The sequence below is a fragment of the Ceratina calcarata genome, unplaced genomic scaffold (assembly GCF_001652005.2).
Source record: "Ceratina calcarata isolate Rehan_Ccalc_2016 unplaced genomic scaffold, ASM165200v1 scaffold430.2, whole genome shotgun sequence".
Taxonomy (NCBI): domain Eukaryota; kingdom Metazoa; phylum Arthropoda; class Insecta; order Hymenoptera; family Apidae; genus Ceratina; species Ceratina calcarata.
In genome coordinates, this window is record NW_017166723.1 from 211,692 (window position 1) to 224,781 (window position 13,090).

Here is a 13,090-nt window from a genome sequence, read left to right on the forward strand (position 1 = left end):
ATTTGTCTTTCTTGTTATATAAGATAAAATGAGTTTTAACTATTATTTTTAAGAAAATCTAATATAATAATGAATTAAATAATCAGATACAAGAATGGAATGAAAAACGGAAACGCAAAACCGAGAGGAAATAACGTTGTTTCTCGGGGAGTGCTCTAATATTATCAGTCCGTCGTTATATCGGAATAATCGGGTAGCGAAATAATGATAGAGGCTCGTGGTCGTGTTCGAGCTGGTTCTGCTCGTTTCATTGTCATACGCATCGGTTTATTGATCTATTAACGATGATATTAATTAATGAAAGCGGTCCGTGAGAGTGCGTTGCACTCACAGCCATGCGCGTTTCGAAATCAATCGACGAAGAGTGAACAATCTCCCTCCAAACAATTGATAATATTAACGTTTGTCATCGAAGTTCATTAATGTAATCGAACAGCATTTAAATTAATTCAATAACACCCAACTTTTAAAGGTAGATGTACTTTATGAACGACCTTTTGCAGGTTTATTGCAAGTTTTAATCGATGATGCAGAAATCTGATACAAAAATTCCTTTTTTTATTTACAAGCCTATTTAATACACAGTGACATTCAATAATCATGTTTTATTGTACTTGATTGATCATATTTGACAAAAATGTGTGCACAAATTCTCTGGGCTCGAATTACACGTTACCGTTTATGAATATGTATGTACATATATTAAATCGTGGTGTGTGATGAGGTCGACTTTCCCATCGTATTAGGAAACAATAATAACGGTTGTATGGCAACTGATGATTGTTAATATCTAAACCAGCGGATTATCGTTATACAGCGGCTATTTGCGAGCTGATTTATTAATAGACGGATTACAATTTTGAAATACGGATTATCCGACCGGTGCGGTGTAACATGAAAATATAATATTTGGATGTACCTGAGTGGAAATAATTTGGATCGTACATGGGCATTATTGAAGTCCACCCTGTTACAGTGAACTGTTCCCTTTTAATTGATTATCGTTATTTCAGGATGGTTTCACGTAGCAATTAATGCCTCGGAGAAAATTTCGGTAAAGGCGAGCCGGACAGTGGAACGATGCGTAATAAATCAGCCTTAAGAGGGGCTGACGCTCGTGGCCAGTGAAAAGGATCGCATTTAATCAAACGAGGGGCGAGAAATACCGTTTAACCCTTTCCCGAAATACATTTAACCGTCCGATCTGCGGAACGGGTCCGTGAATTGGAAACGGGCATTCGAATACGATGAGCTCTCTCGATCATTATCTGATTAATTAATTTTCCTGTTGCTGGGCAGTATATTGATTTATGATTGAAATCTGCGGTTGATTCGCCATGTGACTATAGTTTTTTGAGGTATGCGAAAAATTGGCGACCTAGGCCAGTTACAGATTTGTGCATTTATGAAACGGGAACTCAAGAGAAGAACTACCAGAGGCATGAACAGCAGTCCCATTTATGTCTCAAGTGGCCCATGTTTCACACTACCTCTAAAATAATTACGAAAAGGCTTCCAAAGATCATTGTCAAACGTGAACCACTGGACAAACTCGTATTTTTTTTCTGTGTTTTTTTTTATTCTTTTTTCCTTTGTACACTTCATTCAGGCTTTAGAATATATACTATTGGAGGCAGCTTCCATATGTCTAAAATATAAAGTGTAGAGAAGCCGTAGGAAGAGAGAGGTATTCGTGTACGCAATTCGTTGGTTTGTTCATCCCCCGGTGCGCGCCAGATTGCAAAAACAACCCTTTCAAGTGAATTTTGCGCGGATTCGCGGCCGCGCATTGCACAGGTATGTAGCTGGCCTTGGTTTTGGTGCTCGGTCGGTCATAAAAATCGACCCTTTCAAGTGGATTTTGCGCGCTACGTACCCGCGCATTCGCCCAGTGGGCACGTCTTTTGGCCGCGCAAACCCTGCACGATCGTGCCCGGGACTGTAACCAGCCTAATGCTTCGCCAGATTTGAAACGCCGGTTAATGAAAACAGAACACGCTCTCGCGTTAATTGCACGACCGTCTGCCGCTCCTCCACCCAGCCTCGCGTGAAACGCTTTGTTGCAAACAGCTTTGCATTAAATATGAATGTTTACGATGACAAACGGCTATCTGTCGCTACTCGTGTACGTTCTGAATCGATGAGTGGAGCACAAAGGGAATGCAGTAGTATTTGTCGACGTGAGGCCAAACGCGGCGAATGTTTTGTCTCATCGCTCGTTCTTATAATTCGTCAAGCAATCATTTCCACGTTAGTTACGTACAAAAAGTCACGGCTAAATAGAAATTATTTTATAGAATGAAAAATGAATGAATTCTATAGAATGAAAAGAAGGGAGAGCAAACGGAAATGAAAATTTTTTGTTAAAATTCGAAGAGTAAAAAAATTTACGATTTAGTAGATTGGCAAATTTTCGTTTTATTTTTATTCAATTCGAAGAATGGGTGCAGTAATTTCGATTCCTGTCGTTTTATCCAGTAATTCAACTGCGTGTTTTCATGACAATGGTATTGTGAATTCGATTTATTATTGATTCTTCGGAAGTATTTAGATTTTAAATCATTTACGAACTCATATATAGAGTCAGTATATGAGGTCGTCGATTCCTGTTTAAATATTTTACCGTGTTTCTATAAATTCCAAAATACGTACATATATGATACATCTATTGATCGATGCTCAGCAAAAATTATTGTCTGGATTTACTTGAAATTCTGAGAGTTTCATAAATGCTTAATAAGGGAGGATTTTTCGAAATTGCAGCTTTGAGGGTGAAATGTGTTTTTCTTTGTTTTGCAATATTTCTCAAATTTAATGAGATGTTAAACTAGCTGGTTTTGATACCAAAGTGTCATCTTATAAAATTACTGCAAAACGATTTCTGGATTTTTTGAAGTTCCATCCATTAAGGGGATGAAATAGAGTGAAATGTATTTTTGCGAATTTACTTATTTTTCTTATCTCACAAAGACAGTTTTATGTAGATTGCTTCAGAGTGAGTTCAGTAAGCAGCTTAACAATTTTAGCACCTACGAGAATAACTACAATTGTTGTTTACGAAAAACGGTGAATAAAATATGACTTCTTTCATTTTTCGTTAGAACAAAAATATTGCAGTCGAAGCCACGACAGGGAATGCTAGTTAGTTTAAAAAACATAAAACGTTTAGTGCAATATTGATCTTGCATGTACGTATTATCCCAAGTACAAAGATTTGAGGATTAGACGTATAACAAAATGGAGAATAGTTCAACCAACGAAGAACAGACAGAACAGACAAAGCTTCCTCTTCCCAAGTGGGGAAATTAATTTCGCGGTATTCGAAACGCCGCTGTACACCGTTCGCGTGTGCGTATGTGTATGCCTGCTTATGCTTCGCTTGCGTGTGTCTACGGGAGCGCGAGAATGTACCAATTTACCGTTAACCATGGCCTTAGGGCTTCCGTGTTTCAATCTGAGAGCGAAGGATGTGCACCTCTCGGCAAGATTAAGGCACGTACACATCGCGCGAGCGTACCGATGCGACCGGGCCCCAGGAGTGCACTCCTTCACGAAGAGATACGCTCCGCCGGGAAATACGAGCCGAACCAACTATTTCGACGAGTCGCTCATTTTCCATCGACTTCACCTAATTTTGGAAAGATGGGAACAAGATTCATTCTGTAACTGTCTGAAATAAATTTTGTCTCGTTTAAGATGTTTCCTATCTTTCTGAATGATCGAAGTTTGATTTAATTTAGTACTCAAGGCTTTAAGGTATAAAACAATATTTAATGTCCTTTCGTTAAATCTCGTATTTTTTATATGAAAGTTTCCGATGAGATTTAAGAAATTCGAGTAACTTCACACGAGGATTCGCTAAGATGTATTTTAGATTATTTTTAATATACGTCGTGCAACAGGATTGACAGGATTGACAGAAAGTTGACAGAATAACAGAAGATACGCAGTTAAATTTTATTACTATGAAGAAATTGGTCGGTTTGTATAATAAATAAGACACAGACAAAGACGATATTCTCAATAGTTTCTGTCAGACTTAAAGTGCGTGAAAAATCTCGATTTAATTTAATAAATAATTTAATTTTGTACTTCCTCTCAGAGTATACGAATATTGGGAAAACGAAACAAGTTAAGAGTTGAATTACAAAGAGGTGGAGGTTTAAGAAAAAAGGTAAGGAAGAATGTGAACGATTGAAAGTAGTCGACGTTGATATAGTATTGAACAGAGGGAAAAATAAATTGTATTTATAACGGCGATAACTTTCTCACCGAAGGCGATGCCTGGTTAAAGATATTCTCCGGCGAGTTGTACGAACGTACTTTGAGACGGAGAAAAGTTTACGGTGTCCAATTATACATACATTTCTTAGTATAGAAAGTTCAGTGAAAACTGTTTCACGTGTTGCGTCTTCCTGCACGCGATGCGGTCTGCAGATTCTCCTTGCGTTCGTTCAATCGATTTCTCAATACAAATTAATAAATATTTTAATGTCTAAATTGAAACTTCTTAATTCTTGGGTTAAGGAATAATTTCATTTGAAGATAGATTTTAGCGTTTGTTAAATCGATTTCCCAGTTCTATAAGCTCGACATTTCACGACTTGGGATTGTCAATTGAAATTAATACATAATTTAATGTTCAGATTTTGAAACCTCTTAATTCTCGGGTAACGCAGTAAGGAATAATTTGAAGACTCACTTTGCAACCCTCACAGCTGGTCACGCCGTAATGATAACCGCTCGCTTTGTCACCGCAAACTCTACAGGCCACGAAACTCTTCGCAGGCGTCGAACTGTTCGAATCGGCGGCCGCGTAGTGTTGTTCTGAAAAATAAAGAGGACGACTATAAGTTATACGTTGTACGTGATAGAAGACAAATTTTGCGCTGAAGGTAACTTAAGGAATGAAGGAATTCGAAATATATTATTCCATATTCATTGCACTCATACTTCGTATTTTTAGAAAGAGCCAATAATGGGGATGAAAAATGTTATAAATAAGTTGCGAATTTTATGTATTTATAAAAGAACTGAATGCACAGAATGCTGCACGTGATGGATGAAAATATTCGTAATATCAAAATTGAATTATTTTTATTTAATAATTAAATCATAAAATGAATATGAAAACAATTTATTAAAATTGATATCATGAATGTTTTGTTCTTCATAAAAATCCGCAGTTTACTTATAATATTCTTCTAGTTCTCAAACATCTTCCCATGGTTTCAAAGTATCCTTAACCTCGGGTTTTCTTCCTATCCGAACATGAACAGATGAGATCACGGTTCATCGAAGCCTTCCTTATTTCTAATGATCAAAAAACGATCATCGCGTGCCTGGATCTAACGGCATCGCCTCCCAACGGAAACAGTTACCTAAGCGTAGATGAAAAAAAAGATGATCGTCGGTTCTGGCCAAACGGAGATAAATGCTACAGAACTGGAAATAAATATACGGACAGAGTGGAGTATACAAATGCTACCTTTTATTCTTTCCTTCGTAAATCCAGTCTATAGCAACTTTTTGTTACACATCATATAATAAACTAATCTTTCTCTGACAGCTAGAAAAAATTAGCCTTCGATCAGATGCTTTGCACAGGTTGCGAAGGATTTAAAGAAGATATAATAAAGACCATAAATATTCGTCAACCATTTTCTTACTATTCGACTTAACGAATCATCTTTTAGGTGTTAGAGAAATTAGTTTAATGTATAACAAAACGTTAAAACAAAATTTGCTACAGGTCAGATTTACGAAGAAAAAAGTAAAGGGCATAAGTTTCAAGTTTCTTATTTGATTCTTTAATAAAAATTTAAAACATGCTCCTTGTAGATCGAAGGATGTTTTAAATACGAAACTAATCTCTCTGACTCCCAAAAACCAATTACTTCGTTAAGTCCGATATTAAAAAAATTCTTCAATTTTGGAAAATAAATGGAAAATAAATACTTATGGACTCCACTGTAGACAGAATAAATCAAGTAGGAAGAAGAAAATATGGAAGCAGAAAGGAGAAAAGGAATCAAAATATTCTCTTGCCGAGAATATTTCTAAGTTAATTCGATGAAGATTTGCGAGAAGCAGGACAGTGGATGGACAGGAAGAGGCTAGTCACGATGGTGGCACGGAAGGTTGAGACGAGTTCGTTCACGAGTTCTTCCATTCGTCCTCGACCGGATCGTTGCATCCATAATGCAATGACAGTCGGGAACGCCACCCAAGGAAGGGAAAAGGCAGAGAGCTCTTCTGCTCGCGGAGGTGGTTCGGTGTAACGGAAAGCCTGTGTCACCGTTACAGAACACTACGGAGATGGCGGGGAAGCGAGCGAGCGGACAGCGGGTAGGAACGGGGGACGGAAAAGAGGAGGAAGAGGAAAAAAGATGAAACGGGGCCGTCTCCGCAAAGGGAGCGAGCGCACGAGAAATCGTATAGGAGCAGTCCGCGATGTTACATACTACCTTGTATACCGTTCGACTCTCGTGAAACCTCCGCCAGAAGACGTCGCGTCGTTAAGTGGCGAACGGGTTAGAAAGAGACGGTGAGAACGATGGATGAGGAATGACCGCGAGAAGAGTAGACGATTGGCGGGAAACAAAAATGAACTTTAAGACTCTAGATTAAGGGAGCGTAATTCATCGCACGAAACAGATGGGACGAATATTCTTAGGGCCACACGAGCATCAATTTGACGGATGTTTGTACGTATAAATTTTTCTTATTGTAATACATTGAAAGGAAAAAGGGAAATATATTGACTAGAGACTTTATAAAATGTTTGGAGTATAGAACTAAAGAATGCAATTTACACGTTCTTTGCTTTTACTCATTAAATATCGTGCACTTTACTTCTGATATTTTCTATCTTTTTGCATATTGACTGCACTGTTTAAAATTCAGCACACTTGTGTTTGTCATAAATGCACAAAAATCCGTAGTTTATTTCCAATACTTTTGGATGTTATAATAATCGACAAATTTTTACGAGGAGAGTACATGTTTGCAAGAGACATACATGATCTACCGTTCCAGTGTAATATCCAAGGGTGGAGGCGGAAGTGCTCGTGTAATGACATACAGGGTAACCGCTTCACGGTGAATTCAAATTTTTTGGTGCTTTCGTACGGTGCTTTAGTAATGTTGAGGCATAATGTATTAAATAATTACGTTCCTATAACTCGACACAAACTGGAAAGTTCTTTGAAACCGTCACACCAGTCAGAAATAATTGAAACGCTGGATCGATCAGGTTTTCTCGGCATTTAACATTTCTAAAAAAAAAACTCTACGGACAAGCATATCCAGCGGATTCCCATTCCCGCGTTACCCCCAGGGGTTATCACTCCCGCTTGCAACGAGTGAAATATTCCCGGTTGTTCGCGGGCCACGTACAGGACGTCCATCAATTCGAGGTACTCCCGCGAGGAGAAAGTTCGTTCGGGCAGAGCAGAATTTATAAGCAGAAATAGAAATTGCGCCTCCGCTCTGCGGAATATCACCGCGCGCGGCGGTACCGCGCGTAAGTGAAACGTTAAGCGCTATACGATTACAAACGGAATACACGGCAGAACTATAAAAGATTTATGATCATGATTCCATTTACAATACACGGCCGGTGCAACTGCGTGAAAGTCGTGCAGGAAAACGCGCAGATAAGGAACCGCGCGATTCATCTTCCTCGACAGATGTATCAATTACAGTTTCTTCTTAGGAGAGATTTACTTTTTTTTACCGTTCGATTAACTGGAGATATTATTTGGAATTTCTAAATATTTTGTTTAGAGAATCTGGAGAATCTACAACTGCTCGACCATCGATTAAATTATGGTCAGATCAGATAGACTAAAGCCAGTTTACCTTTTTTTTGTCGTGTGGTTAACTCGAAAGATTATTTGGAATTTTTAAATATTTTATTTAGAGATTGTGGAAACTCTAGAACTGTTCAAGCCTTAATCAAATTATGGTCAGGGTAGATGTATTAAAGCCACTTTACCTCTCTTGCCTTATGATTAACTTGGAAGATTATTTGGAGCTTCTAAATATTTTATTTAGAAAATATGGAAAATCTAGAACTGTTCGATCCTCGATCAAATTATGATTAGACTAAGCATTATAAAACCACATATGTCTATCATGTTCACAAAGTGAAATACGACTGTAAAGGAGATGTCCGCGATAGGGTTTTTTTGTGAGCAAAGCAATCAGTAATTTCGTGGAAGGCAGATTATTCATACGTTAGTTTCTCTGTTACAAATTGATAATTCTTTAGACAGTTTACGACTTTCACTTCAGGATTTCAAGACATCACAGGATCATACATTTTCTGAATGTAAACTGGTTTCTGTTCTTTTCTGAGGTTTAAAGATTACCTACATGATTTTCGATCCTATTTTCCCGCTTATTATATGTATACGATAGATGAAGGAAATAAGAAATTTTCAGGGCAGAACCGTCTCACGAGGACGCGCGTGTCACGTTCTCCGGCGAGAATTTTCTTGACCAGTTGTTCGAGCGAGAGATTATTCTCCCCGGCGCATATGCCAGGTAAACAACGGACCAAGGAGAGTATCCTCTTTGCCTGGAGTCGAGGGCCACGATACATAAATTTTGCGATAACGCTTGCATATATTCAAGAGCGCTTTGACCGAACGTTCTCGAAAGCTCGTTCGGAAGTCAGCCACCAAAGTAAGCTTTCCTCTATTCTCTAACCTCCGACCCCGCCGCTTGGTTTCTCCCTTGTTCCCATTCAAGGCATCGGGCTCGTATTCTCGAACTGGGTCAACTCAGTACACAACTAGTGTCTTTGACTAGATTAATTTACTATATGTATTAATACTAGTTTCTGTACAGTAAATCCGGGATGAAACTTCGCACGCTGTCCCTGCTTGCTCGGAAGTTCCCTATAACGTTCCCTCATTTTGTATCTCAAATGCGATATAATTAATTTTAATGGAAACGTTCTTTCAGTTATTGTGTCTTGCAATTGCGATCTAAAGTCATTAGGTGCTCTGAAAGTCTCGAAGTATAGCCAGGAAACACTGAACAGGCCCTTTTTCTTAAGTTATGGGAGATAGACAAACACATTTTTTTGACAGGATGACAAGATTTACCTCTGAGATAATCAATTATGAAGGAACTTGAAAAATTCTATCAAATGATGCAAATCAATAAATAGTCCCATTTGAAAAAACGAACTTGACCATCTCATTAAATAACAATGAAAAAAAGAAATTCGTTTCCATCGAAAGGTAAGCCGCCTTGAACCGTGCAAGTTTTGTATAAAAAAATTCCCATCTCTTCCACAACTTAGGAAATAAAGGACTATCTACTTTACTGTTTCGTGGGACACATGTACATAATTTACTGCAGAGTAAAAATGGTAACTTTCCTTATCAATATGAAAATAGGATGCCGACGAAAAAGTTGAAATAAGTTCGCACCGAAGATATTGTTAAAAGTTTATGAATCGCAAGTAACAAATTACTTCGAAATGATCGTTTATCACAGTTTATAAAGCGTGGGTATAACTATTTTTGATGAATACAACGCATGAAAGTTCTAGCGGAAAAGTTGATCCTTGCGTCTGACCCACTTTTCAACTTGCACGCGTTCCTTTTTTTTTAATATCTCCGCACGAACTATTCGAAACGATCATTGCCCGTTAAACTGTCTAATAGTAACTATTTCAGTGTTATGATAGCTATATTTCAAAGTAAACCAGAAAACCCTGCCATTATTCGAAAATGGGAGGATGCCGTTTAAAGGACGCACGCGTTATATGAAAATACCTATAAAATAACCAACATTCCGTATAATAAAATAAATCGTATAGAGTATAATAAAAAAATCTGTATAATCATACAAGCAAGTAACGTAATGTGGAAAATGCGAGCAATTTGGATGATCGATGGAGGGTGTGTAGCTGGCGAGGAACGCAGACAGGATTTCCTGGCTACAGATCGACACGTTGTTACATTCTAATTTCATATTACATAATATATTACGGTGAATTAAATGCAGAAAACGTAACTTTAATGCGGTCTAAATTCCGATCGGGCTCGATATGATTGCACTTTCACGAGCCAGCCTTTAAACTCGTTCGAGATTATACAATTACGTATTACGCGCGTCGGGGATTACGTGAGCGAAATATCGGTGGATTTCACTGATTTTCCCGGGAAAATATCAATTTGACATTCATTATAATATCGTGGCATTAATAAAATACTGTAGCGTGAAGTAAAGGTCCACTCTGTGACATTATCGAAAGGATTATCTCGGAAGTGATGCAATACCACCAATACTTTAATTCATATTTTCGCGTAAATGTTTCTATACCTAATGCACGCGTTTTACTTTGCGTTTAACATACAATAGAATCTTTGACGAAGGAGCATCATTTTGGCATTTGAACATCTCCAACAACGCGTGCAATTTACGCGCAGCAAGGTTCGTCTATTGGCTCCTTTGACCTACATTTCTAATCTACCGAATTAACATTCCTTACATTGTTTGACGCATAAAGAAAATAATTCTAGCAGCATGTCAATTTATCATATAATTTATTTCGCTGATTTTCCCTGGAAAATTTGCACATTCATTATAATATTGTAACATTAATAAAATATTCTAGCGTGAACTGAAGCTCCGCCCGTGACATTAACGAAAGGTTGATTTCTGAAATGATTTTCTAAACCAATGATTTAATTCATATTTTCGCGCAAATGTTTCTATAACTAATGCACGCATTTTACTTTGCGTTTAACATACAACAGAATCTTTGACGAAGGAGCATCATTTTGGCATTTGAACATCTCCAACAACGCGTGCAATTTACGCGCAACAAGGTTCGTCTATTGGCTCCTTTGACCTACATTTGTAACCTCCCGGATTAACATTCCTTAAACTGTTTGGTGCACCAGCAAAATTACTCTACTAGATATACCGACGTAACAAACTACCATCAACAAAGTACATCGGTCTATCATACAATTTATTTTTGTGCATTTCAAAATCGAACATGGTAAGTCGACTAGTTGTAATCAATTTTAATTACTTTCCAAAATAACGATCATAAAAGTGATTGAATCGAAAAATGTGCAAGCTGAAGAATGTATGGTACCATTGTTATGAAACAGCCGTAGCCTACGTCATAACGAACAATAATAACATAATAAAACATCATAATTGTTATAAATCGTGAACCAGTTGTTCGTCGGAACCTACCCTATCGAATAGAGAATAAAACTGGGAAATTATTAATTGAACCCCGACCAGATTTTCTGTGTTGAACGTTCACTCTGCGCTTGCACGTTTTAATGCATATTCGATGTCGAACCGAATGACTGGCGCACACGTCGATATATCGCGTCTGGCCGTTTTGGTATATTCGAACGAACCGTCCTCGGTTATTTATCAACCCCGGAAACTGTTCTATACTGGCAAGTACCAGCTGCTTCCTCAAGCCTGCTGTAGGTAATTTAAACGGTTCTCATGAGAATCGAATTTACAGTTGCATAAATAGATCGCATCCCGTTTCGGGGATGTTGCTCGTGGTATCAAAAAGACATTTTATTTCATTAAGGATGTATAGGCTATATATTTAAACGATGCAAGCATGTTGAATTTATTATTATAGATTCCTGTTACTATTAAAAAGCTACCTGTAAAATTTTTAATCAATTCATGGGTTGTTCTACAAGCGTAATCTATAATTCAATAATATTCTGCTATATTCCGTTTCGCCAAATTGTAGAATCTCTGCAAGGTACCACGTCGGCAGTCAACAAATGAACTTATGTATATCTTCCAACTGAGTATACAAGAATATTTACGGGGGTGCGCACACAGGAAGGAGGCAACCTTCCGGATGCAACAGCGAAATTTCATTTCATTTCACTTCCGCCGCAGGCACAGTGCCATTAAGCGAAGACGCGGAGAAGAAAGGTTCCGAGCTTCTGCGAGAAACGTCGTTGTTTCTCCAGCGGTCTGCGCCTCGCCGCGCTCTCAAATATCGAGCAACTTTCACTTCTCGTTGCGTAATTATACGCCGCTAAGAAAATTCTACGATAATTAACACGGCTGCGAACGCGTTGCGAATATTTCCTCGAATGCGATCAGTATATTCATTTGAATGCACTTGTTGTATTTTCCCCGAAAATAAACAGGGATCGCAGCTAGTGGCTTAAAGCTAGCCATGTATGCGCGGCCAAGATACAATGAGTAGAGTTTATACTTAAAGTACTAAAAACTCAAAGGCGTATAATTGTGTAAAAGTAATAGCAAAGATAGAAATATTAATAAAATATTTTGATTGAGAGGAAAGGACGGAAGACCGTAATGGATGTGAGTCATATACCAATTAAGATAAGACGCAATACAAGAATGCTGTATTTCTTTAATTAAAATACTTAAAGAATTTAATGTATAATCTTATACGATCCTTCGGTTGTCATACTTTGTTATGAAAACTGATGAGAAAGAATACAACTGTTTATAATTAATTATTTAAAAAATACAAATTATAATAATTTTATAATCCGAAAATGTTCCATTGCATTGATTAAAATCTATAAAATAAATATTGATAAAAGAAATCTAGTAAGAATTGATTATTTATTTATTACAAGATTATGTTCGTAGATCGAGAGTGGAACGAATTGAAATTTTCTCAGTGCATGAATACGTCCCTATCCTCGTGCAGTTTTATTCCAGCCGGAGACGAGCGAGTCGTCAGGACATATGCGTCGCGTTTCCGGTTCATAAGGATTTTATTACCGGTCACTACGAGTTGTGGTATGCGATTGTTCCGCGGATGATAAAATCTTTCCCGCAAGCTAGACGTTTCTTTCGCCCGCGGGGGTTTCGGTTTTTCTGCAAAACCGTATCTGCTTACGTGCCGTGGCAATGCAGTCTCTTCTCACGGGTCTCCGTCCATGTCTTTTTGCGGCCGATGCATTATTACAGCCCGTTCACGTGTTATGTTTTGAACGACCGCCTCAATGATCGACCGTTTTGCTTGTTTCTGACCCGTTCTTAACGATTATTTTCTGAACTGAATTTTTTTCTAAAATATAAAGATCTA

The 13,090-nt window shown here is 37.9% G+C and overlaps 1 protein-coding gene and 1 long non-coding RNA gene across 3 annotated transcripts in view; one reads left to right on the forward strand and one right to left on the reverse strand.

Moving 5' to 3' along the window:
- Positions 1-5,516, reverse strand: part of LOC108626878 (Ecdysone-induced protein 78C) — a 19,681-nt gene extending 14,165 nt beyond the window's left edge. The window contains exons 1-2 of one of the 2 annotated variants that reach the window (XM_018027806.2): positions 5,248-5,516; positions 4,703-4,827 (exon numbers count right to left, since the gene is read on the reverse strand). In XM_018027806.2, coding sequence (XP_017883295.2) covers positions 4,703-4,827; positions 5,248-5,296 — 174 coding nt within the window. In that variant the 5' untranslated portion in view covers positions 5,297-5,516. The remainder of the gene's footprint in view (positions 1-4,702; positions 4,828-5,247) is intronic. The other variant, XM_018027807.2, reaches the window with a different exon arrangement.
- A 263-nt stretch (positions 5,517-5,779) lies between these two features.
- Positions 5,780-9,440, forward strand: LOC113464590 (uncharacterized). The gene is made up of 3 exons (XR_003389442.1): positions 5,780-6,707; positions 8,449-8,691; positions 8,974-9,440. It is a non-coding gene; the product is annotated as an uncharacterized LOC113464590 (long non-coding RNA).
- The last annotated feature ends 3,650 nt before the right edge of the window (positions 9,441-13,090 follow it).